General features: G+C 34.9%; 1 protein-coding gene across 1 annotated transcript in view; it reads right to left on the bottom strand.

Annotated features, from left to right (window-relative positions):
* Positions 1–27,743, bottom strand: part of LOC150108900 (chromatin remodeling protein domino-like) — a 731,915-nt gene that overhangs the window by 545,294 nt on the left and 158,878 nt on the right. Inside the window, exons 10-11 of the mRNA XM_090410792.1 lie at positions 12,257–12,413; positions 9,823–9,969 (exon numbers count right to left, since the gene is read on the bottom strand). Coding sequence (XP_090266918.1) covers positions 9,823–9,969; positions 12,257–12,413 — 304 coding nt within the window. The remainder of the gene's footprint in view (positions 1–9,822; positions 9,970–12,256; positions 12,414–27,743) is intronic.

The raw sequence follows: 27,743 nt of genomic DNA, 5'->3' as shown, positions 1-27,743 counted from the left end.
AGTATGTTGGAGTGTAAAGTTTTCTATGCTGGTTTTGAAGTGGGCTGAGTTTTTTATGTGTGATGGTGTGTTGCCAGTATAGTGTGCGAGCTCTTTGGCCAAATGTTTAGCTAATTTGTAAGTGGGGGAATCAATGCCATCCACTATGGGATGTAACTAAAAATAGCTTTATCTCTTCATTCTCAGTTACCGTGTTTTATTGCCTACGTGACGTACCTTTTTTTGTAGGTTCCTTTTGAAAATAGCAATGTGACGTTGCCGAAATATTGGAAATATTTATTAAAGTGTAATTTAATTTATATTCTTATCTACGTTGTTCAATTCCTTAAGTGATTTAGTAATGTATAACCACTGTGTCTTTTGAACTCTCACAGTGTATTCTCCTGTTAAGACAAGAAAAAGCAATGAATATTGTCAACCATTTTTATCTTCTATGCCAGACCATAACCTTGTAAAAATGAAAAAATATATATGAATTAATAATTTCCAATATTAATATATAAGCCTATCTATGAGAATAAATATCAAGAAGGTGGCAAGATATTCTGGAGATTGTTGAAGAAGCTCAGAAATGGAGGAAAGAGTGTTGTAAGAAGAATTAGACATGATAAAGGTAATATGAAAACTGGAGAAAAAGATATCCTTGAAGTATGGAGTAATTACTTAGAAAAATTGCTAAATGAAACTAACAGTAATGACAGCACAGTGATAAAAAAACACTGAACAAGCATGCAATCAGGAGTACATATCCATGATTGAAGTAGAAAAAAGCCATCAAAAGTCTAAAATGTGGAAAGGCACCTAGAGTAGATGATATTAGACCAGAAATGCTCAAGTAGGGAGGTATGAAAATTTTACAATGGCTGCACTGCATAGTTCAGAGGGCCTGGACAAAAGGACGAATTCCAGATGATTGAAGCAGAGCTCTCATAGTACCCATATATAATAAGGGAAATAAATCTAAATGTGAGAATTACAGAGGTTTTCCCTAGTGAGTGATCCTGGTAAGATTTATGAAAGTTGAAAGTATACTTCAGAAACAGTTGAGAAGAATTGTGGAAGAAAAGCTTGGTGAAAAAACAAGCTGGTCAGGCCAAATAGAGGCTGTCAGGATCAGATCATCACTTTACGACAAATAGTTGAGAAATCATGGGAATATAACAAACATTTGTATTTAAGTTTTGTAGATCTGGAAAAAGGCATATGACAAGGTGCCAAGAGAGAAGCTATTCAAAACGCTACAGTTGTATGGTGTCAGTGGATTATTATATCAAGCAACACTTAGTCTTTATTTGAGTTGTAAGTCAGCAGTTAGAATTGAAGGAAATACAGGGAGATGGTTTAATGTTAAATCTGATGTCAGACAAGGATGTACATAATCATCTCTGTTATTCATTATCTATAATGATTACATTATGAAGGAAAGTGGTATTAAATCTGGTATCAAAACCGGAGATGTTAATGTCAGCTCCTTGCTTTATGCGGAAGATGTTATACTTCTAAATAAATCTGCTACAAGTATGCAAGATTCCCTGACTAAATTGAATAACTGTTGTTATAGATATGGTATGAAAGTCAGCAATAACAAGACAAAGATAATGAAAATAAGCAGACGCATTGAAAATATCAGCTGTATTGTGAATGGAGAACCTATAGAACAAGTAAAATATTTCAGCTACTAAGGCACGCTTTTTAGTGAAGATCATCAAATTCCTGCCATGTACCCTCAAGGGGTGTACAGAACATGATAGTACTACATGAAAAATTTACATCATTACTAACTTCCTATCTACAATTTTCCTCCAAATCAGTCTCTTACTTGTCAAGACTCCAACATTACCAGATCGTATATTTCTATCGTCTAAGGCACTTTGTACTGTATCAATCCACCTATATGTTGGTCTAACTCTGGGTCGTTTTCCTGTCCGAGAACAGTTGTTTTGCTAACCTTTCCTCGCCCATTCTGTTTAAGTGACCATACCACCTAAGATTAGCTCTGCTTACGCATTATTGGATGCTGACAATGTCAAGTTCTTTCTTAATATTCTCGTTTTTAATATGATATTGCCATTGATGCCATCTGTTCACACCTCTAATCTTTCTCAGGACTCTCATATCTGTGGTCTCCAGTCTTTGGTCAAGTGTTTTACTTCTGACCCAGCTCTCAGATCCATAGGCTAAAACTGGTTTGAACACTGTCTTGTATACAGCTAATTTAGTGTTCAGACTAATTTCTCTCTTATTCCATATGAATTTATTCAATTGACTGCCTACCATACCAGCTTTGTTGATTCTGTTGTCTATTTTGACATTTAATTTACCATCTTTACTAAAAATCATGCCTAAGTAGCTGAAATGTTTTACTTGTTCCACATATTCTCTTTTCACAACACAGTTGACATTTCAACGATTCTGACTATTTTCATTGTCTTTGTCTTTTTATTGCTGACCTTCATACCATATCTATTACAACAGTAATTCAATTTAGTCAGAGAAACTTGCAAACTTGTAGCGGATTTATTTAGAAGTATTACATCGTCCACATAAAGCAAAGAGCTGATATTAACAACTCCAATTTTGATATCATGTTTAATACCACTTTCCTTCATAAAGTGATCCATATAGATAATGAATAACAGAGGGGATAATGTACATCCTTGTCTGACATCAGATTTAACATTAAACCATCTTCCTGTACTTCCTTCAATTCTAATTGCTAACTTATAACTCAAATAAAGACTAAGTACTGCTTGATATAATGCCCCATCGACACCATATAACTGTAGTGTATTGAATAGCTTCTCTCTTTGCAGCTTATCATTACCTTTTTCAAATCGACAAAACTTAAATACAGATGTTTGTTATATTCCCATGATTTCTCCACTATTTGTTATAAAGTGAAGATCTGATCCTGACAGCCTCTATTTGACCTGAATCCAGCATGTTCTTCACCAACCTTTTCTTCCACAATTCTTCTCAACTGTTTCTCAAGTATACTTTGATATATCTTACCAGGAACACCGAATAGGGATATACCTCTAATTCTCACATTCAGTTTTATTTCCCTTTTTATATATAGGTACTATGAGAGCTCTACTCCAATCATTGGGAATTCGTCCCTCTGTCCAGGCATTCTGAACTATGCAGTGCAGCAACTGGAAGACTTTTATACCACCATACTTCATCATTTCTGGCCGAATATCATCTACTCCTGCTGCCTTTCCACATTTCAAGCTTTGATGGCTTTTTCTACTTCAAGTATGGATATGTATTCCTGACTGCATGACTGGTCAGTGTTTTTTACTACTGTGCTGTCATCACTGCTTGTTTTATTTAGCAAATTTTCAAAGTAATTACTCCATACTTCCAGGATATCTTTTTCTCCCATTTTCATTTCACCTTTATCATCTCTAACTACTTTTATAGCACTTTTTCCTCCATTCCTAAGCTTCTTCAACAATCTCCAGAATATTTTGCCACCTTGTTGATATTTATTTTCTATGTTCTTGCTAAAGTCCTCCCATGACTTTTGTTTAGCTAGTTTTACACAGTGTTTAGCTTTCTTACATTTGTCTCTGTATTCTATAAGAGCACAAGCTGACTTATTTGCCAGGAACTTTTGATATGCTTTCTTCTTTATATTCACTGCCTCTTTAACTCCTATGTCCACCATGGAGTTCTAATTTTTCTATCCTTGCAGACAACCTCACCACACACCTCTCTGGCTGAATCAATCAAGGTTTTCTTCAAGGCTTGAAGAAAAAACTTCGACATGAAACTGAATATCTAAAGTTTGTTTCCTGTTCTCAAACTCTTTCATTTTTCCTTCAATAATCTTTGTGTATTTAAGACTACAGTTCATATCTGAGAGCTGCTCAACTTTTATTCGCTTTAAAACTTTTTACGTGTCATTCTTTTCAATATGAAATTCAATTTTATCCTGCTCAAGACTAAATAGTGATCACTTCCAATTTCAAATCCTCTGTACACTCTGGTGTCCAGCACCAGAGAGAAAACATCGCTATCAACAAGAATATAGTCAATGAGACTTTTCTTATTCCTTGCTTCTTCTCTCCATGTGAATTTGTGCACATTTTTATGTTGGAACATGGTGTTAGTAATACCCAATCCATGTCCTAAGCAGAAATCCAACAGATATTTGCCACTATTATTAACTGTGCTATTTTCTCCAAATTTTCCCAAAATATTTTTGTATGTCTGACAATCATTTCCTACTCTGCTATTTAGATCCCCAGCAAGGACCAACCTTTCCTTTTTCATTGTGTCAGATGTTTTCTCCAAATCCTCAAAAAATTCCCCCACTTCTATCTTAGTAGAACCTTCTGTGGGACCATAGGCACAAATAATTCTCACTGTCCAGTTCCCCTTTCTGATATTTAGCCACATCACTCTACTTGAAATTGCCTGCCATTCAAGAAGATTAGCCTCGTATTTAGTGTTGAATATTATGGCTACTCCTTCTTTTCCTTGATTGTCATTGCTTGAATATAACATTTGTATTTATTGCTCAGAAAGATCTCACCAGTTTTTGTCATTTTTTGTTTCAGTCACCCTTGCTATGTCGATCAGGTACTTATCTAATTCCTCAGCTAGCTCCATTTTTTGCCATTCAGGCTTCTTATATTGATAGTACCAATCTTTAACTCTTTTGATGTTGAGTTGGGGTGTTTTCAGATTTGTTCCAGTAGCTGACTTTTTACTGTTTGCCCTTGTTCCCTGGCGAAAACAACGGGGGTCTTGTTTAATCGCACGATGCCCCAGCAAGCATGAAATTTTGCCATGTTGTACCATCATTTTGAATTTTGTATTAAGCCAATAAGAATACAAATTGGTCGGCTAAATCCCAAATTGCCAGACAATCCTCGTTCATTCAGTATCCAGGTAGATACCCAATACCCAACAGGGTGCACCACGAGAAGGTGAGGATTGGACATTAGTTCAGAAGCCCTGGTCGGTTCTCCGCATTCCTTTAAAGGCTATGTGGAGGTTTCCTCTCATTTATACAGCTTTGACCCTTAAGCACATCTCTACTAGGTTGGCAGGAAAAATATCCAGAAGAAGACCAAGTAGGTGAACTAATACAGTAAAAAGTGCCTCAGAAGAAAGAAATATTAGATTTGATAATATTGGAGTCTTAACAGATAACCGATTGATATGGAGGAAAATTGCTGATAGAAAGTTAGTAATGATGGAAATTTTTCATGTAGTATTATCATAATATCCTGCACATCCCTTGAGGGTACATTCCAGGAATTTGATGATGATGATGAAATCTGGAAAAGGCACATGGCAAGGTGCTAAAAATGTTGCATACATGGTGTTCAAAATGCTACAATTATATGGTGTAAATGGGACATTATATCCAGCAATACAAAGTCTACAGCTGATTTTTAAGAGAGCAGTTAGAAATGAAAGAGATGCAGGAAGATGAACTGACTAAATAAGATGTGAGATAAGGGATGCACATTATAAAGGAAAATGAACTGACTATATAAGATGTGAGATAAGGGATGCACATTATGTCATGTATTATACATAATCTATATAGATCGTATTATATAGGAAAGTGGTATTAAACCTGATATCAAAATTTGAGATATTAATATCAGCTCTTTACTCTATGCAGATATTATACTCCTAAATAAATCAAGAACAAGTACGCAGGATTCTTAACTAAACTGAATATATGCTGTAATAGATTGTGTACAAAAAATCAGAAATGAAAAGACAAAAGCTATGAAAATGGATATTTTCACAGCTTTTGTCTTATCATATTGAACAAGTAAAACATTTCAGCTAATTTGATACAATTTTTAGTTAAGAAGACAAATTAAATATGAAAATAGACAACAGAATTAGCAAAGCTGATATTGTAGAAAGTCAACAGAATACATTTCGATGGAATAGAGAGGAATTAGTCAAAACACTACACCACATGTAGACAACGTAGTGATCACACCAATTTAAACTTATGGATCTGGAAACTAGGTTAGAAATAAAATGCTTGATCAAAGACTTGAGATCACAGATACGAGAGTTCTGAGAAAGATTAGGAGAGAACAGATGGCACTAATATTGGTTAAATAAAGAAGGACCACTGGTTGATGTTGATCAGTAGCGAGTTGCTAATACTTAAGGCAAACTGTGTTTAGCTTAAGCAACTGTATTATGGCAGTAGTTAGTAGATTACTTGAAACATGAGTTTGCCACATGGCCATAAATTAAATTACTTGAAGAAGTAGTGAGATAATCAAACTAAGTAGATTATTGCTGGTCACCTCACCACATTTCTTTTGAGATAACAAATCTTTCCAAATGCAATCAAGTCTGGTGAAGCAGATTTACTAAACACAGTAAAAGAAGGGTAAGCGACTTTTATGTTGAAGTCAGAAAACTAAAAATATATTGTATTTATTAGAAATTTCGATACAAATGTGATACAACACATGATAAAACTAATCCTAGCCATGAAGAAGGTCACTTAGTATTCCCAGGACACATAATACATTCAATAGCTGTTACGTTAGAACTGAACATCATCAAGATGAGATGATTAGTATTCAGGTACATGTTAGCAGAGCTAATCTAAGTTGGTATGATTACTTAAATAAAATGGGAGAAGGAAGAGTAGAAGTGTTCTTGGCCAGAAGGCTGGAAAATATCACAATGCAGGTGGATAGATACAGTAAGAAGTACCTTAGAAGACCAGAATATAAGATATGACAATATTGTTGTCCTGACAAATGACACATTAATTTGGAGAAAAACTGTCAAAAGGAAGTTAATAATGATACAAACTTTCATAGTGCAATCATAATATCATGTACGTCTCATTTTGTGCATTATAAGGGTCCATAATTGCAGATGATGAAAATTTGGGAAAAACAACGAGGAGTAGAGCAGATGTTGTGTCCTTACAAGAAGACTTGAATAGATTGAGTGAATGGGCATGGGAATGGGGATGACAGTTCAATGTCGCAAAATATAAGCTTTTAAAATTTGGGAAACAAAAATGGGATGTGGATGTAATGCTTGGTGACATAAAATCGTATATAGAAGTATTTTTATACAAAAATACCTTAGCTTTTCTGGAAAACGAAAATCCATACAAACATACATGTAGTTAATCAGTGTTTTTTTATAGTTATGTAATATGGAATTAATTTAAAATGAATTGTTAAATTAGTCGTCAAATTAATGTAAAGAACAAAGAAAGTTAAGTGTGAATTAATTTGTAACAAAAGAAAGTTCCAGACAAGGAAATATTCCAGACGGATTAATTTATGATCTGGGGCAATTACTATTGCGAAGTTCAAGAGGGAAGGGGTTTTCCTGCCTTAATGCAACAACGAAAAAGGTGGCAGGTGCAGACCTGGGAAAATACCCAAGGGAATGGAAATGTAGCAGAACCCAAGGTCGAAGGAAGAGAATAAAAAGAGGAAAGATCAATAGATCGAAGCTCCTTTTTCCTGCAGGTTGTTGAGAAGGCTCTTTCTCGGTGGTGGCATGTGGCACACACTTTTTGGTTTTGTCATCGCCTTAACCCAGACGTTGTTCTGGCTCTTGATTCCAGCCCTAAATGCAAGGAATTCCAGTGTCTTGCAGACTCAAGTTCGCAGATCCACGTCCTGCCAACAGACGTCCGGAAGTAATAGAAGGCTTGATTATGCAGTAACGACGGTAGTTCTGAAATTCCAGTGGCCAAGTTTTCTAAAGGTTTCCGTTGATGAATTATCCTCGATGTAGAAGAAGGCACCGGGGTAGTGAGCTACAATGGAAGGTAAAAGAAGGATCTACAATTGCAGACTATATGACCAAGTAAAACTTTCTAGAAGTGAAACGTGTGGAGGAGATTGCTATTGTATTGAAAATTTTGTTAGAGTTAAGATCATTAATAAGGACTCTAGGTCATGAGTTTAATTTTTTTTGAAATATCCTGCTGTGTTATGTGTGTTAAGATAGTTAACACACATAACGATAACATTAAGATAATTTAACATCTGAGTCAAAAATATGATGTAGCATGCACAAATCTGTTTTAGTGTATGAATAATTTATTGGAATTAGTGCATTTGTCAATTTACTTAAAGAAGAATTGTGAAGCTAGGTTGATTAATTTGAATCCAAGCTACTATTGCTGAAAAGTATAGAGCCTGATAGAGTTGTTTTTGAATGTTTAGCATTAACTTTTTTGTACTTTCAATTAGAATGAATAAATTGTTTTGTTTGTCAAGTAATTTGCCTGATTCCTGCATACCAATGCACTACTCATAAAAATCAAACCTGTATGATCTAGGGGGATAGTTTTACCATGACTGTAGAATTGAGTTTTACGTTGCTTGATATTGCTAGACTATTGAGAGGTGGAAGTAGTTCTGTGCTAAACGAAGTGTTTTTTTCTTTAGGAAGGATATTTAAATCTTATCTAAGACTCCTGATGGTGCAGTCGAAATAATAAAAATAAATTTTCAGAAGTCAAAATTAAAGAAATACACTTGCTGTTATAACAAAGGAGTTTGGCTCTAACCCGAGGCAAGTTCCCAAGTTATAAAATTACGAGCATGTGAATAGCATAGATACAACCTTGAGAAAGGGGGAGGGTCAAAAGGTTACAGGTAAGGATTAAGAATAAGTAGATCAAGCAATGAATTATATACTCGGAGTTGCGACTGTTTAGTTTAAAGTGTAAAGTTAATTTAAAGTTATGATAAGTTTTGAATAAAGAATAATACAACAGTAATAAAAATTAACAAAGAAAAGATAATACAATACATAAAATATTAATTGTCATATATTTTATAGTAGGGATATATTGTTGGAGGTGGAGGAAATAAGAGATCTTGGGGTGGTGGTGAATAAGGATCTAAAATTTAGAGGACATATTGCCAAAATTGTGAGGACAACACAACAAATTCTGAGAATGATGCGGAGGACACTGACTTGTAGAAGGAGATTCTTGTTCCATTCTTGTTCCAAATCTGCACTCAGTAGTCTGCAAATGGACTACTGAGTGCAGATTTGGTCAAATGGTTTACAAAAGGACGAAGAGATGTTTGAAAGGACCCAGAGACAACTAACTAAGGTAGTTTCTGATCTTTGGAATGTCGAATATGAGGAAAGGTTGAGAAGATGAAATCTACATAGTCTAGTGGATAGCAGGAAGAGGGGAGATATGATAGAGACCTACAAGTTAGTAAGGGGTTGTTATATGATCAATGTTGAAGAGGTACTACAGAAAATAGTGGGAGATCAGGGAGAACCAGAGGACATCCCTGGAAGCTCTATAAGGAGGGTGTGTGAGCAGGGGAGTGAGAAGAAGGTTTTTTGCATGCAGAGTTGTGAATGATTGGAATGCCTTGCCTGAGTGATGTTTGCAGATAATTTGAAGATAAAAAGAAGGGACCTCCTAGATGAGTTTTTGACTCCATGGTGTCTTAGAGTAGTAATAATAATAATAATAACGAGAAACTTTAATGATAATTATAAAGAACAGACTGATCAGCTATATATATTTATACACAGAAAGCATTTTTTGTACTGTTCTGAAATGATTTCAGAATGACTAATATCTATTTTAGAACAATGTGGATAATTATAAAGAACACACTGATCAGCCATATAATATTTATATACAGAAAGCATTTTTTGTACTGTTTTGAAATGATTTCAGAATCTATTTCAGAATGACTAATATCTATTTTAGAACAATGTGGCTATAGAAAGCAAGCCTAAAAGTTCCTGATAGTGCAGAAAAATGCAACCTAAAAATTACTTAGTGTAAATTTATATCTTTATCATTACCTTTTGTGCTGCCAGAAAAGGAATTTTCTCCAATTTCTTCTGCAGAATATTCATCTTCATCAACTTCATCTGACTCCTCTGACATATCCATATCACTAGCATATGCATCAGCATACTTCTTATACAATTCTTCAACAGGTAATTCAGCTAAACAAAAAAGTATATAAACACATAATGTGAGACAAAAATGTTCATATGATTTTCATTAAATTTTCATGAAATTAGTAAAAACATTAAAAACACTAACATTAGTGACAAAAATAAAACAGTTTATCAGAGAATTTAGACCACAGATATGGGAGTTCTGTGAAAAATTAGAAGTGTGAACAGATCATCAATAGCATAGTCATATTAATAATGAAGATATCCAGAAAGAAACGACAATGTTAGCATTCAGGGATATGTGAGCAGCAAAGTGGACTTCAGGTGATATGGTCAGTTAAACAGAATGATGAGGAAGAAAGGTGAGGTTAACAGGGATTGATATCACAATGGCTGGAACAAGTTCCAGAGGAATGCCAAATCTGACAGACAACAGAATAATTCAACATAACAGTTTTAATAAGAGTACACAAGAATTGTTAGCAGAGCTAATCTCAGGTGCTATCGTCACTTAAACAGAAAGGGAGAGGAAAGATTAGCAAAACAAGTGTTCTCTGCCAGGTTGGTAGGAAAAAGATCCAAAGGAAGACCAAGATATAGGTGGATTGATAAGGTAAAAAGTGCCTTAGAAGACAGAAATATAAGATCTGATAATGTTGGAGTCTTGACAGATAACAGATTCATTTGGATGAAAATTATAGATAGGAAAAGTTAGTAACGATGTCAGTTGTTCATATTGTAGTATCATATCCTGTACACCCCTGGAGGGTACATGTCAGGAATTTGATGATGATGATTACACAAGATGAGTTAACCCAATAAAAATAAAATTTTATTTGGATAATAGTAAAAAGTAAAAGGTAGGAAGATATACAGTGTTCATTATTAGAAAATAAGAGAGATTTCTTGAATTTCGATTTTAGCAGTTTCTAAGTGAGAAATTGGACGATGAAACTTATTTGTGGCTATGTTCTGAAAGTAGTTTACAGCCGACAAATTCATTTATTTTTCTTGGCCAAGAGAAGGGTTAGTTGCATAATCAAAAACAGAAAAGCAAGTTCTTGTCCAATATCAAAACAGTAGAGTAGGAAAATAATCCAACTGATTTCTGTTAGAAACTGTTTAATTGATGTGCCTGTCTATAAAAAAGGAAATAAAATTCCATGAATTTTAAAGAATTCCAGAGAAGCCTCCCTACTGACTGCTCCAGGTAAGATTTATAAGCACAGTTGAGAAGATACTAATATTTTTTTATTTATTTATTTTAAAAAATAAATAAATAAATAAATGGTTTTAGCCGAATTGAGGTTGTCAGAATCTTGAAAAGAGTTTTAGAAGACAGAAAGTCAAGAAATCATGGTCTGTTGGCTGAGTGTTCAAATCCCTCTGCACATATTAATGTTTATGACAGTCTTTAGGTGGAAGATGAATTTCATCAATCATTTGAGGGTGGCAATAAAGGAACATATCACACATATGAATTTCTTCTTGAAAAACCTTCCATAATTACATAATTAAATATCATTTCATAAGATAGTCTTGCTAGTCTAAATATTGTATCCTATACTAGCATGCCAGTAGACAAATAGCTTATATCATAAAGTTGGCCTGATAAGCTGAGTGGTTAGCATATCTGATATCCCACTAACAGGCTATGGGTCTGAATCGTTTATGATTGTCTTGAGGTGATAGATGAATTTCATCACCTGGTATGAGACTGTTGCCTTATTGGCAGCCTGAGGTGTCTAGAAAAAGCTCCACATTTGGTCTCTAGAGTACATAAAAAATAAATAAAAATTTATACTGTGATGGCAGAAAAAGCTCCAAAGTATGACCAAGATGTAGGGTGCACTTAAGATGGGCATGCTTGAGGGTATTATGTAGATGGCCATCTTTATTTCAAAATGAAATACAGATATATACAAAAACTATATAAAATTAGTAATAAAAATTAAAAAAAAGCCTTAGCCCTGTAAGAGTACTAATATGCTATAGCCTTACAGCCTTCAAGAGTGGGAGTCACCTATTTAAAAAAAAAAAAAAATTGAAAATCTCTTTTCTTCAGAAGTACTAAAAATTACAGAGAAAAATTTTACTACCTTTATTCTAGTTTCAATTCAGATTCATAATTAACAAAATATGCCTTGTTAGAACTGAATTGGAAAGCAATAATTAACCTTTGTTTTTAGGTGTTCTGATCATAAAAAAACTAGAAAATAAAAAAAATTTAGATGTATTTTTGAAACACATCCATACTGTTCTGTATTTATGTGTGTGTAACAGAAATTTAATGCTTATTAAAGTTAGGAATCATTTTGATATAACTACATACCCTCTTCTTGTAGTTCCTTTATCTCAGCTTCATAGTCCTCTTCTATTTCTATTTGTTCTTGTTCACGTATAGTAGCTTCATCATCCTCCTCTTCTTCAGCATCATTATCCAAAGAAAATTCATTGTCTTCTTCACCTGGAGTGTCACCATGCGCTTTCTGAAGAATGAAAGTTTTAAACTCATTAATTCTCTTCTTTATAATAATACAAATAAATATATATGGATTGCAGTAGTTTAAAATAAGTAATAATGGATTGGAACAGTTTTAGAAATAAAGAACAGGCAAGTAAGTAGAAAATGTACATATATATATATATATATATATTTAGTGTAAGAAAAATTTTTAACCATGAATGTCAACAGCGGTAACTCTGAAGCCACTAGTACTAACAAGATGGGGGATGTAGAATTCTATAGTACAGTAAATCCTCACCTCATAATCCCCCAATTCTCTGGAGAGGACCATGATGATGTGTTATTTTTCTTCAAGTTTGTAGAAAAGCTAAGGAATGTCAAAAACTTGTTGGACTTTCAGCTTCTAATAATACTTAGGAATAAAATCCAAGATATGGAGTGGCATTACTAAGCTAAAGAAACCAATCGGATTATCAGGACTTTCATCTTCTGTGTTTCATGCAACCAAGAAGGTTAAGGTAAAAATATGCTTGCCAGAATTTAATCTGTGTGTTTGGCAAGAGTTGTTGGTCCTTCCCAGGACACCTTGCACAAGAGCACAGATTATCCTAGGAACTAGGAACTTTCTAGAGAAATACAGGTTCTCATGCGACTTCTCTAGAAATGAAATATTCCTAATGGGTAATAAACAGTCTAGAGAAGGGAACCGTAAATTTAAAAATAGAGTCGAGAAATCTCATGAAATGAGAAAGCAGAATGAAAGAAATGTCGTGCCGACTGAAAGAGGTAATGAAATGTCTCGAAATAATCATACTGATCCTTCAATAGCTTCAACATCCAAAAGTAACAGTCAATCTGAGACTTACCTTATCTCAAGCGTAAAATTAGTTAATAATCAAAGCGTAAAGAAAAAGAATTAAGGAAGGGTAATCAAAAGGTAGTAGAAGTAAACATTATAGAGAGAAGCAGTAATAAAAATCACCGTCAGGCAACGGGAGAATTTGAAGGAGAGCAGAGTAACATAACGGGGTAAAATGCCCGAGGGATAATAACAAACATGAGTCACAGCTCCAGTCGCGTCAAGAAGAGCCCACAGGTCAGGCTGATGGCGTTCCTTGCTCGAAATCAAAAGACAAATCTGAGAATTGTCCGACCCAGAGAAAGCATGAGACACAATACAGAAACAAATTAAAGAAAAAAAATTTTCATGAAGGGGTGGGCCTTTGTAAAATCTCGATGTAGCTTAAAAATACCACCAAAGTGCTTTACATCGATTTTTTACAATGGTCAAGTCCCATGAGAACTATAAATAACCTTGTTTGTTTCTATGCATATTTTGCAAAATATTAATTTAGTTAACCCTGTGGGAAGTGAATGTATTTACTGTTTTAACGTTGAAAACAAAGGCAATGCTTTCCCATCAGAACTTTGTATATAGTTATGTGTAAGAGCGCAGGAAAGTTGTTTACTAGTTTTGTATATAAGAGTTGCCTACAAGCTCTGTGCTAACACCTTTAAAGTTAGTTTTCAAGAGTGCCGCTAGGTTTAGAGAAGTTTCTGCAGCCTGAAAGGAGAAGCAAAGTATCAAAGAGGTCTACTTAGAGACAAGTTTCCGCACCCAGCAAAATATGAACAAAAGATTGCACGGAGGAGAACAAAGAGTGGGTTAAACTAAAAAGAAGATGAAAGAGTCATGCCGAATTCTTCAGGGTTACTACCCTTAGTGCAAGGTCCCGAGATTGCACAATAAAAGGAGACTGAGCAGAGAATAAGGGGCTTCCAGTCGTCAGAAGTCGGAACCAGAGAGGAGGTGAACTGCAGACCATAAGAGGAGTCCGAACCACAGCAGTGGCGGCAGAGAAAAGAGGTGAGGCAAGACTCCGGTTACTAAACAGGAGAGCCGAGAGAGTAAAAGGCGAAGCACTGGTAAAAGAGCCAGAGCCAGGCAGTTGGCAGTCATCGGCGATTAGTAGCAGATGTGGAGCAATTAGAAGCAGAAATTCCCAAAGTAAGGATCCAGAGGAGAATTTGCTCATATGCTGAAACCTCTTGTATATGTGCTATTCGAGTACCGCAGATTGTAGTCAAAAAGCCCGCTAATATCCCGAAGTGATACCGCTGTAGCAAGATACTCCTGAAGGAAGCCTAAAACATGAGATGAAAGAAAAGCCATAAAGACTTTATTAAAGACTCTTGACTGAATGTGCGATACAGAGCCTCTGTAAGGTTACTTCCCTTTGTATATTTTCTCTTATAATCTGGGAGATATGTTGTATATGAACTGTTAAGAATTAGTTTAATAGTAATAAGAAGTGTCCATAAGAGAATCAATTGGCATGTTAGAAGTTGATATCTAATTTGTAGAAATGACCTCTTTGCGAGTAAACTAGAAGTTTAATAAGTTGAATTTGTAAGCAGAGAATAAATAAGTTTTAGAGTTAAAGAAATTATTTAGTGTTGAAGTAAAAAGGTTCTAATTTTATGCTAACGATTTTATAAATGGATAAAGAAAGCAATCTCCCTATTGTTTAATTCATGTATAATTTGTAAATGTTTTTAATTATTTGTTAAAAGAGTGCTGCCTGATCTTTTATTTCACAACTGCACTGTTCTTAAATAAATCAGACTTGTGAGTGGGAAATAATTTAAGGCAATAAAAACGCAGCTCAGTTACTTACGAACCACGACTGTTAAAACATTGATAAAAGAAACTTCGCTCGTGAGAGAAATCTACCGTAAGTTTTATTTAGTCTTATGCCAATTAAATGATATATTGGTGGCACAGTCTGATAAATAAATTTCCAGTGTTCATAGGAATTCGACTAGTAAATACGGAAGGTGGATAATCATAGTATGCAGAAGAGTAAAATGAGAAAGGTCGAGAGAGAAAAAGTGCATTAGAATAAAGATATTACAATACAAGTATAGGAAAACAACAAATATTATTACAACACTATTAGTCAAGATGCAAATTTTCATACATTTTTCTACTTATATATAACCACTACATAAAATATAAAAATGTAACCTGGCAAACACCCTGATACCATCTATTAAGAAGTGCCATCCGTGAGAGTATGGTTCCAGATCGAATTACATCCTTAACTCCCTATGAGAAAAACGGGGTTAAAGGAGTTGAGGTTGCAACTGACTCTGTGGAATCATTAATTATACCCCCACCACCCGTCTGTTAAATTAAAATAATACTGCTCCATTACAAAAGCAAATTCATTTTCCCAAGGTTAGTAGCCAGTTGATTCCACTTATTTCTGGTATAAGCAATTTAATGAGAAATGTTGGATACAGAAAACCTCTGATAACCTTCTGCCTAAACCAAATATGGACAGTGCTCAGATCGACAGCGTCAATAAACTTTCAGAAATATAACTTTTATTTGATATTCATGATATAAATTTCATTTCTGTAAGAAATGTTTCCAAGTGTCAAGATTATTTGTAATAGTCCTTTACATATGAATTAAAAAATGTAATTTGTGAATAAAAAACACTGCGAGTCATATATATAATTGGAAGCTGGTGAGCGTCAACAAACCAAATGAAGATTGCTAGCTTATTAAAGTAAGGTTAACAATTTTCAAAAAAAAAAACTCTATTATTCACCTATAGTCATTATCATTATAACAAACTTGCTCATAATACTAAATTATTGAAAAGTACCAATAAAAGAATCACAGGCATAATACTAAAGAAAATTCACCATACTATCATTATACCAAACAACTCCTGGATCCCAGGGATTGAGAGTTAACTATATTTTACCACCAGAATGCAGTGTCACGTGTAAATAATATGTATCAAATGCTATATTCAGCTCATTAAGAGATTAAGAAATACCAAAACAGCACAGAAAGCCACATTACACTCAGAAGCAAATCTGTTGTCCATAAATCTATTAGGTATTATGATGATGAGGGCATGTGCATTGATTGTAATGGATATCACAGTCAATATACCCATAGTTATATTATGTCCATAAAAGTCTCTACCTTTATTTGTAATCACTTCATGGTCACTCTCACCAGCTGGTGGGAAATAGTGGTAGTGGTTCTGAGGTGCGAGCTAGAGGTGAATAGAATGAAATACTTTGTTGGATGTTGCTATAGACCTGGTAACATGAGGGGAGTGTGAGGAAATATATAAGCAGATTAGCCAAGCAAATGGGAAAAGCGAAATGATCATTAAGGGTGATTTAATTACAGCAATAAAGATTGGGATGACGGGATAGCAATCGGAAGTTAAAAAAACGAGTTTCTTGAGTTTTTGAGGAACAACTACCTCAGGCAGTATGTAATAGAGGGCACACAAAGATTGAGGATCTCAGATTTGATCATCTCACCACAGGATGTTATTATAAATGAGGTGTCAAATTTCCTACCAGCTGGTGAGAGTGACCACGAAGTGATTACCTAGGTGGTTGTCAACCATACGAGGACTTCCGTGAGGAAGGAATATATGTGAAACTACAAGATTGGTGATTATGAGAAGCTTAGTAGACAGTTTGCAGCTGTAGCATGGAATGAGGAGTTGGATGGAAAGGAGATCAATGCTGCTTGGTGATATTCAAGAACTATTTAGTAGAAACAATGTCTAGATGTATTCCAAAGGTCAGAAAGTTAAATAAGATAGGTCTGAAATGGATGAATGAGGAGCATGCAATACACAGAAAAAATGCATTAGGGAGGAAACGTAAGAGGAGTGGTAATAATCAATTCCATGAAGCAGTATGGAATAGAGGGTACACAGCAGAAGTTAGTTAATGGGGGGGGGGGGGGAATCCTAGGGAGTTTTCTCAATATGTAGCCATCAAAATACAAGAATGATTACATTAGGCTGGATCCAATGGAGAAAATGGCATAAGGACAATTGTTGCAGAGGATATAGTTGAGATATTTAAGGAGCAATTCATAAAGGTCTTTCATCTTTGTGAATGTGACATCATGGAGAGTGTGAGAGAGAGCAGAGACTGACTGAAGGTGAAGAGGTATGTGGGGAATTAAGCAAATTTGATATTAATAAGGCTGTGGGATCAACACATATTTTGAAAGAAATGTGTTAGGGAGTTGACATCTGCCTTGATATATTTTTTTAACGTGAGTCTTATATTGGACCAAGTTCCAAACGAGGGGAAAGAAGTCAAACTTGTACCGCTTCATAAAGAAGGTGATAGAATTCAAGTGGCTACAGATAAAGTGAGAAACGGAAAGTTTCAAAAATTAAAAGGTGCAAATAAAAAGAAACAGTCTAAGGAAAGTTCTGTAAATCTAACAGAAAATGTTCCAGAATCTGATTCCAAAGCACAATTACATGATTTGGGAAAATTAGAGGAACTGAAAACATTTCTGAGTGTAGAAATAGAAAAACAACAGAGACCAATAGTACAAGGGCAGGAACTTCTGTTTAAAATGATATCTGATTTGACAATATCCAAGAATCTTACAGATAATCAATCTTTATCTTGTAATGGTATTGACAGGAATAAAGCATCTCATAGGAGATATGTTCCAAAATGCTTTAGATGCAATAAACCGGGTCATTTTGCTAAAGACTGTTATGTTAGAGATAAATCTTGTTTTCATAAGAAATCAGAGAATAGAGAAAAATCTGGAAATAGTTATTATTCCAATATCATACTGGCAAGGACAGAAATGTCAAACTACTCACTGGATATGGATAAAGCTAAAAGACAGTTCCAACCCTAAAAGAGAGTTTGATGTAGCATTAGCTCCTTATGCTAATGGAGGCAATCCTTTGACAGTTCTACAAGGATTTATTGAAGATGTGCCTTGTGAAATCTTACTTGACACAGGTGCAGGTGCACACATCTCACTCATTTCTTATAGCTTATTTAACAAAATTAAATCTCTAATTCCAAATGATATTTCAGTTTTAAGTTATCCAATTAAATTAAAGGGAATTTTGAATCAGAAATTTAGCTGATAAGCAAATAAATGTTTTTATTTCAATTTCTTGATTTCCATTGAAAGTTTGTAATCCATTAATAGTTCTTCCAGAATCCTCAAATCCAAATGTACAAGTAATATTTGGAATTGATTTTCTGAAACGTCATGGTTTTACATGTAATTTTGTTGATAATACAGTGTCCTTGTGTGGACTAGAATGCTGTTCAGACAGGAAATCAGGTGACAAAGGAAAATTAGAGCATCCTGAAGTTTTTCAAGATACTAATGATAATGATCAAGTGTTCAATATTGAGACTCTAAAGAATAAGGAACCTAGTTCACAAATTTGGGAAAAAGATAAGATTGTCCAAGCTCAGAAAGATGATCCCATACCCAAAACTATCTATGAAGCAGTATTGAAGGGTGAAACTCAGTTAGATACATTTTTGAACCTGGAAAACTTATAATTTGATAAAGATGGGTTACTCTTATCTAGACAAATGGAAGATGGAAGGTTGAAAGTGAAAATATTGGCACCAACTCAAATGATTCCTTGGATCATGTACACTTTCCATGATTCAGACTTGGCAGGACACCAAGGATTTTCTAGAACTTGGGAAAGAATAAAGGATCGTTACATCTGGAAAGGTATGAAGAGTGATATACTCACATATGTCAAATCATGCCATAAGTGCCAAATAAGATCCCCTTTTAGAGGAAAAACTGCATTACAACCATTTCCAATTCCAACTAGACCTTTTCAGGCTGTTGCTATTGATGTGGTAGGTCCACTGCCAATTACTAAAAAAGGCAATAGGTATATTCTAGTAGTTATAGACATGCTAACTAGATTTCCTGAAGCAGTGTCAATGAAGGATCAAACTGCAAAGACTATTGCAAGAAAGTTCTTGAATATGATTATTTGTAGATATGGAACTCCTCAGACCTTACTTTCAGATCAAGGAGCAAATTTCACATCTGAACTGTTGTTATTACAGTTATGTAAATTACTCAACGTTAGGAAGATTTTTACAACACCTTACCACCCGCAGCGTAATGGTATGTGTGAAAGGCTGAATAGAAATATAAAGCAAATACTTTCCAATCTGGCAAACACTGAAATGAATGATCGGGATACATATATTTCTCAAGCATTATTTGCATGCAGATCTGCTTTTCATTCTGCTATCAAAGAAAAACCATCTTTTGCTTTATATGGCTTTGATCCAATCTTTCCTAATGAACTTGTTTCAGTCATCGTAATACAGGATACAATGATATAAATGAGTATCTAGAAACAGTAGTAGATAAATTTTCCACTACTCACAGATTAGTAGGTGAAATAAGTAGATTAAGTTCTCAGAAAACTAGGCAGTATATAAATAGTTTTAGAAAGTATAAGTCATTTGTACCAGGTGATTTAGTATTGTTAGATGATAAATCTAGTATAAAAAGAGTTTGGAGATTAGGAAGGAAAGCTTTAGGTCCATATAGAATTTTAGACAAATTTTCTCCTGTGAATTTTAGGATTCAAGATGTCAAAAATCATTTTAAATGTACACTCTGATAGATTAAAAAGGTACTTTTTAGGAAGTAGAAATTTAGTTACATTAGGAGACTATATGAATGAAATATTGAAAGATGAGCGTTGTTTTCCTAGTACTAATTGTGCATCTCATTCACAATCAAATAGTAAAAAAGGGAATAGTTTTAAAGCTCATAATTCAAATATGCAGCAAAGGAGAAAATTTAATTTGGGTAAAACAAAATCTAATGCAGGAAATTTTAGAACTCTCAGGGTACATAATTCAGATAAAGTACAATGTAAGAGTGGTGATAATCAAATTGAGTCTAACATGGATGAAATTATAGCAGAATATCATAGGTTAGTTAATATAGAGTTAAGTAAGCCAGAGGAATATGAAAATACCTTTAATTATTTAGTAAGGATAAAGAATCTCAGACACCTGTAGAAATTGATTCTGTAGATTTAGGGCATAATTCAAATAGTTTAAATGAAATATTTGAAAGGAATAGAAATGAAATTTGTAAGTATAGTAAATTAGAAGATGTAAATTCTGAATCATCTCTAGCATCAGATGATTCTGAAACTAGTAATTCAGATTGTGTAAATAATGATGAGCAAGAATCACGTTATTTTGTAAGATCTAGGAATAAGCATTAAAAGTTTTGTTTAGATATAGGTTTAATATTTAAAATTATTTTTTTCAGAGAAAGATGAAACTCGTAAAAATAATCATAATTAAAATTCTGAATATTTTTATGTATTGTTTATGTTAGTATGTTTATTAGTTTTGTTTTCATAACACGCATTGTCGGCACTTGCAATGTGCCCGTTATGGAAACTGTTTTGTTAAAAGTGATATGTAAAGCAGTTAAAAATTTATGTACTTACCAGATTTGTATATTCGTGTTACTTTAAACAAATTTTATTGTAATTTAAAATTATCAAAAGTGGTGTTTTATGAGAACATACTCTTGTCGCTAACGGAGACAATGTGTCAGCCATTATACAGTACTTAGTTTCTCGCTTGCCACAGAGTGCGCATGCTCGCCGAGAAGTTTGATGAGTGATTGACAGCTGACAAGAAAGCATTCGGTATCTGAGTAATGCCTGTAAACAAGAGAGCGTTCGGAAGGAATTGAGAACACAGGCCGACAGATATTTAGGTTCAGATAAGTTTTTTTTATGTGACAGTCGGAGAAAAATTAATGGTATATTCCAAAAAAGGAATCGTGGAACTATTAAGTTTTAATGTGGAATAAGTATGTGGATAAATAAAAGTAAATATTGCTATATGCATTTTAAATGGAATATTGGAGGAAACACTAATTGAAAGATTTATAGTAGATTCCGAAATTATTGGAAGAGTTAAGACTGTCAATAAGCATTTAGTGAATAAAAGAAGAATTTGCTATTCACATTCTAAAGGACTGTTCGAGAAAACTCTGATTAGGAAGTTTCATCTGTATTAAGGACGCCTGATCTGACTATTATTTCTACTAAAAAGAGACAGAATTAAGTCAGGTAGATTTTTATGTGTGCTACATGAGTGATGAAAAAGGATCCTGTAAAATGAAGAATGGAGTCATATATCTTCTGAAAAGGGCCTTGACAGAGAGAGAGAGAGAGAGAGAGAGAGAGAGAGAGAGAGAGAGAGAGAGAGAGAGAGAGACTGGCTATGAACATTTTGTCATTTTGAAAACAAAGTGTTTAGTCTTAAGTGTAAGTTAATTTTAAAAAGGCCTTGGATCCAATTAATTTGTAGTTATAGTTATGTAATATTGTTTGAAGTGTATATATATATATATATATTGTTTTAGTTTTATTAAATGTGTTTATTTTGTATTTGGTCTTGAGTCAGTGATTATTTGGATTCTGAAAGAAAGAGTTAAGATCATTGCACCAACTGGAATGAACCCTTGTGATATAATAAAATATTGGTACACTCGGAATAAAAAAAATAATTGTTAAAAACAGAGATCATCTCTATGGTAGGATTAATAATAAGATATAATATCTATGAATAATCTCCTCAATATAAAAATCCACCAATTATTAACACAACCATATCAGCTTTGCTGATTCTGTTGTCTATTTCTATATTTAATTTACCATCTTCAGTAAAAATCATGCCTAAGCAGCTGAAATGTTTTACTTGTTCCACAGGTTCTCCATTCACAACACAGTTGATATTTTCAATGATTCTTCCTATTTTCATTGTCTTTGTCCTTTTATTGCTGACCTTCATACCATATCTATTACAACAGTTATTCAATTTAGTCGAAAAATCTTGCAGACTTGTAGCGGATTTATTTAGAAGTATAACATCATCCGCATAAAGCAAAGAGCTGACATTAACATCTCCAATTTTGATATCATGTTTAATACCACTTTCCTTCATAATGTGATCCATATAGATAATGAATAACAGAGGGGATAATGTACATCCCACCTATAATCTTTCTCAGGTCTTATATCTGCGGTCTCTAGTCTTTGGTCAATGTTTTATTTCTAACCCAGCTTATCAGATCCATAAGTTAAAACTGGTTTGAACACTCTTGTATACAGCTAATTTAGTAGTTTGCCTAATTTCTCTCTTATTCCACATTCATTTATTCAGTTGACTTCCTACCATACCAGCTTTGATGATTCCGTTGTCTATTTCCATATTTAATTCACTGTCTTCACTAAAAATTGTGCCTGAGAGGCTGAACTGTTTTACTTGTTCTATAGGTTCTCCATTCACAATGCACTTGATATAACAGAGGGGATAATGTACATCCTTCTCACACCAGATTTAACATTAAACCATCTTCCTGTACTTCCTTCGAGTAGCAAGGCTTATACGTTGGTCGTACATAACTGGTAATTAGTTTAAGGTATTAACAACGCATATAAAGTATATTAATTAAAGGTAACTTTAATGAATAACTTCTATATTTCGGCAACGTCATGTTGCCATCTTCAGGAACATAAAGATATGGTATGTGCACGCAGGCACTAACAAAAGCAAATGAGGAAGAAAGCAAGAAACTAATATTGTTCCTAAAGTCCTAATGGTGCCCTCTGGCAGGCTAATTTGGTTGTCTTGGCAGTTGGGCTGAAGTTCTCATAATGTAAGTCTCCCAAATTTGGGGTAGTTTCATGCACCCAAATTTGTTGAGGTTAGGAACGTTTATTAGAGCTGCTGCTGATTCCTTGAATAATCTTTCGTATTTAAACTTGCTGCGGTGTATTATTTTTGTTTTCTTCCAACGAATTCTATGCTGGGTATCTAAGGCATGGTCTGCCAGCCCAGAGCGGCTGTACTGGTGAAACCGGATGTAGTTTTTGTGTTCTGAAATCCTGATATTTGTAGTTCTGCCTGTTTGGCCAAAGTAGGACAATTTGCAGCTGCAAGGGACCTGGTATACACCAGGTTGGTCTAGGGGAAGTGGTTGGTCTTTGGTAGAGCGGATAAGGGATGCCAACTTTTTATATGGTCAGTAACAAGAAGTAAGGTCATATTTTCTGAGGATATTGGTTATTTTCTCAGAGGTGCCCTGGACATAGGGGATGGTGATAGATTTGGTGTAATCTTTATTGTGGAGGAGGGGGGGTTACTGGTGTTAGTATTTTTGGGATTTTTTTTGGGGTGATAGCCATTGGCTAAGAAAGTGTAGATGATGTGGTTTTGTTCAGTAGTTAGGGCATTGTCATCTGAGCAGATTAATTTTGCCCTGTTATATAGTGTTTTTATAACCCCATATTGTTGTAGGGGGGGGGGGGATTGCTGGTGAATGTATCTGCCAGTATGGGTGGGTTTTTGTAAACAGAGAAAACCAAAGATCCATCAAGCTGGCGAGTGATTAAAGTGTCTCGGATGGGGAGGGTGTTGTTTTCCTCTTTTTCTAAGGTGAACTGGACTCTGGGGTGTTGGTTGTTTAAGTGTGTTAGGAAGGAGTGGAGTGAGTCTGAGCCATGTGGCCAAATAGCGAACACATCATCCACATAATGAACCAAATAGTGGGTTTTTGTGGAGCAGAGTTTAAGGCTTTCTCTTCGAAGGTCTCCATAAAGAAATTGGCCAAGGGTGGGGTACGTGGTGAACCCATGGCTGTCCCCTCTATCTGTTTGTAGAACTTTCCTTGCCAAACGAAATAGCCTGAGTTCATTGTGAACTGAAATAGGGCTGAGATATTGGGAGGAAACTTGGCTTGGATGAGCTCTAGGGTTTCTTTGAGTGGGACTTTAGTGAATAGGGTCAAAACTGACCATTATGTCAGTATGTTGGAGCGAGAGGTTTTCTATACTGGCTTTAAAGTGGGCTGAGTTTTTTTATGTGTGATGGTGTGTTGCCAGTATAGTGTGTGAGCATTTTGGCTAAATATTTGGCTAATTTATACGTGGGGGAATCAATGCCATCCACTAAGGGATGTAATGGCACATTTTTTTTATGTATTTTTGGGAGTCCATATAATTCCATATAATCGGGGGGGTCTAGAGTTATAAGGTTTTAGTTTGCTAGTGACTTCCACAGGCCAAGAAGTGACTTTCTTAAGGACTCTGACGAGAGTTCTAATCAGAGAGCTGGTAGGATTATATTCAATAGGGAGGTAAGTAGTACGGTCTAGTACTAAAGCTTACCTTTGTAGTCCTTTTGATTTAGCACCACAGTGGCGTTTCCCTTATCCGCTTTGGTGATTACTATTTTTTTGTTATTCTTCATTTCTTGTAAGGCTGCATATTCGTCTTTGGATAAGTTGGTTTTTGGAGGTTTGGCTTTAGTGAGAACACCGAGTACATCCAGTCTGACGTTGTTGGCGATATGGTTAGGAAGGTTGCGAATCCCACATTCTATTTGGATCATGATTTCCTCGGCAGGTATTCTTTTAGGAGCTAGGGCGAAATTGTGACCACGTGCAAGTGCGGTGAGTGCTTCAGGCTTTAAAACTACCGACGAGAGGGTGACTACAGTGTCGAGTGCTGGCTGTGGTAAGGATGTAGAATTCTTCATCAGGTTTTCGTATTTTTTCAAATTCTTTTCTTGCCAATGCGCATGAGAGGTCATAAAGTATCGTCCAGAGATCATGGCCAAGTGTATTCGAAAGCTCTTCCTCTAGCGCCTTTCAGAACACAAAGACAACATCCGGTTTCACCAGTACAGAAACTCTGGGCTGGCAGACCATGCCTTAGATACCTGCCATAGAATTCGTTGGAAGAAAACAAAAATAATACACTGCAGCAAGTTTAAATAAGAAAGATTATTCAAGGAATCATCAGCAGCTCTAAAAAACATTCCTAACTTCAACAAATTTGGGTGCATGAAACCACCCCAAACTTGGGAGACTTACATTATGAGAACTTCAGCCCAACTGCCAAGACAACCAAATTAGCCTGCCAGAGGGCACCATTAGGACTTTAGGAACAATATTAGTTTCTTGCTTTCTTCCTCATTTGCTTTTGTTAGTGCCTGCTTGCACATACCATATCTTTATGTTCTTGAAGATGGCAACGTGACGATGCCGAAATATAGAAGTTATTCATTAAAGTTAACTTTATTTAATATACTTTATATGTGTTGTTAATTCCATAAACTAATTACCAGTTATGTACTTCCTCCAATTCTAACTGCTGACTTACAACTCAAATAAAGACTAAGTGTTGCTTGATATAATGCCTGATTGACACCATATAACTGTAGCGTATTGAATAGCTTCTCTCTTGGCACCTTGTCATATGCCTTTTTCCAAATCGACAAAACTTAAATACAGATCTCTGTTATATTCCCATGCTTTCTCGACTATTTGTCGTAAAGTGAAGATCTGATCCTGACAGCCTCTATTTGGCCTGAATCCAGCTTGTTCTTCACCAAGCTTTTCTTCCGCAATTCTTCTCAACCGTTTCTCAATAATACTTGCATAGATCTTGCCAGGAACACTCAGTAATGAAAAAAAGCTTGTTTTTTCACCAAACTTTTCTTCCGCAATTCTTCTCAACCATTTCTCAAGTATTCTGGCATAGATCTTGCCAGGAACACTCAGTAATGAAATGCCTCTGTAATTCTCACATGCAGTTTTATTTTCCTTTTTATATATGGGTACTATGAGAGCTCTACTCCAATTATCAGGAATTCGTCCCTCTGTCCAGTCCTTCTGAACCATGCAGTGCAGTCACTGTAAGACTTTCATACCACCATACTTGCATTTCTGGTCGAATATCATCTACTCCTGCTGCCTTTCCACATTTCAAGCCTTTGATGGCTTTTTCTACTTCAAGTATGGATATGTATTCCTGACTGCATGCCTGGTCAGTGTTTTTTACCACTGTGCTGTCATCACTGCTGTTTCATTTAGCAGTTTTTCAAAGTAATTACTCCATACTTCAAGGATATCTTTTTCTCTCGTTTTCATGTCACCTTTATCATCTCTAACTCCTTTTACAGCACTCTTTCCTCCATTCCTAAGCTTCTTCAACAACCTCCAGAATATTTTGCCATCTTCTTGATATTTATTTTCTATATCCTTGCCAAAGTCCTCCCATGACTTTTGTTTAGCTAGTTTTACACAGTGTTTAGCATTCTTGCATTTGTCTCTATATTCTCTAAGAGAACAAGCTGACTTATTTGACAGGAACTTTTGATATGCTTTCTTCTTTTCCTTCACTGCCTCTTTAACTTCCTGTGTCCACCAAGGAGTTCTGATTTTTTTAATCTTGCAGACAACTTCACCACATTCCTCTCTAGCTGAATCAATCAATGTTTTCTTCATAGTTTGCCACTGAATCACTAAGGTTTCATTCCTGTTCTCAAACTCTTTCATTTTTTCTTCAATAATCTTTGTGTATTTAGTCTACAGTTCACATCTGAGACCTGCTCAACTTTTATTCGTTTTAAAACTTTCTTACATGTTATTCTTTTCGATATGAAATTCAATTTTATCCTGCTCAAGACTAAATAGTAATCACTTCCAATTTCAAATGCTCTGTACACTCTGGTGTCCTGCATCAGGAAGAAAACATCACTATCAACAATAACATAGTCAATGAGACTTTTCTTATTCCTTGCCTCTTCTCTCCATGTGAATTTGTACGCATTTTTAAGTTGGAACATGGTGTTAGTAATAACCAGTCCATGTCCTGAGCAGAAATCCAAAAGATATTTGCCATTATTATTAGCTTTGCTCTTTTCTCCAAATTTTCCCAAAATATTTTTGTATTTCTCACAATCATTTCCTACTCTGCTATTTAGATCCCCAACAAGGACCAACTTTTCCTTTTTCATTGTGTCAGTTGCTTTTTCTAAAGCTTCAAAAAATTCCTCCACTTCTACTTAGTAGAACCTTCTGTGGGATCATAGGCACAAATAAGTCTCATTGTCCAGTTCCCCATTCTCATATTTGTCCACATTACTCTACTTGAGACTGACTGCCATTCAAGAAGATTAGCCTCATATTTAGTGTTGAATACAATGGCTTCTCCTTCTTTTCCTTGATTGTCATTGCCTGAATATAACATTTTGTATTTATTGCTCAGAAAGATCTCACCAGTTTTTGTCTTTTTTGTTTCAGTCACCCCTATTATGTCGATCTGGTACTTATCTACTTGCTCAGCTAGCTCCATTTCTTTGCCATTCAGGCTTCTTATGTTGATAGTACTGATCTTTAACTCTGGTGAAGTTGAGTTATAGTTTGTTTTATAATTTAAATATTTATACTTATTTTAAAATTTTTCAGTTTATTTAATATTTATGAAAAACAAAAATTTGTCATGTTGTACCATCATTTTTTATTTTGGTTTAACCAATAAGAATACAATTTGGTCGGCTAAATCCCAAATTGCCAGCCCATCCTCGTTCGTTCAGTATCAAAGTAGATACCCAACAGGGTGCACCACGAGAAGGTGAGGATTGGACATTAGGTCAGAAGCCC

This window comes from Typopeltis vanoorti, chromosome 2 (genome assembly GCF_054136105.1).
Source record: "Typopeltis vanoorti isolate ZY-2024b chromosome 2, IOZ_Tvanoo_1.0, whole genome shotgun sequence".
Classification (NCBI taxonomy): Eukaryota; Metazoa; Arthropoda; class Arachnida; order Uropygi; family Thelyphonidae; genus Typopeltis; species Typopeltis vanoorti.
The sequence above is the reverse complement of the archived record's forward strand: the minus strand, read 5'-3'. Positions and strand labels throughout refer to the sequence as shown.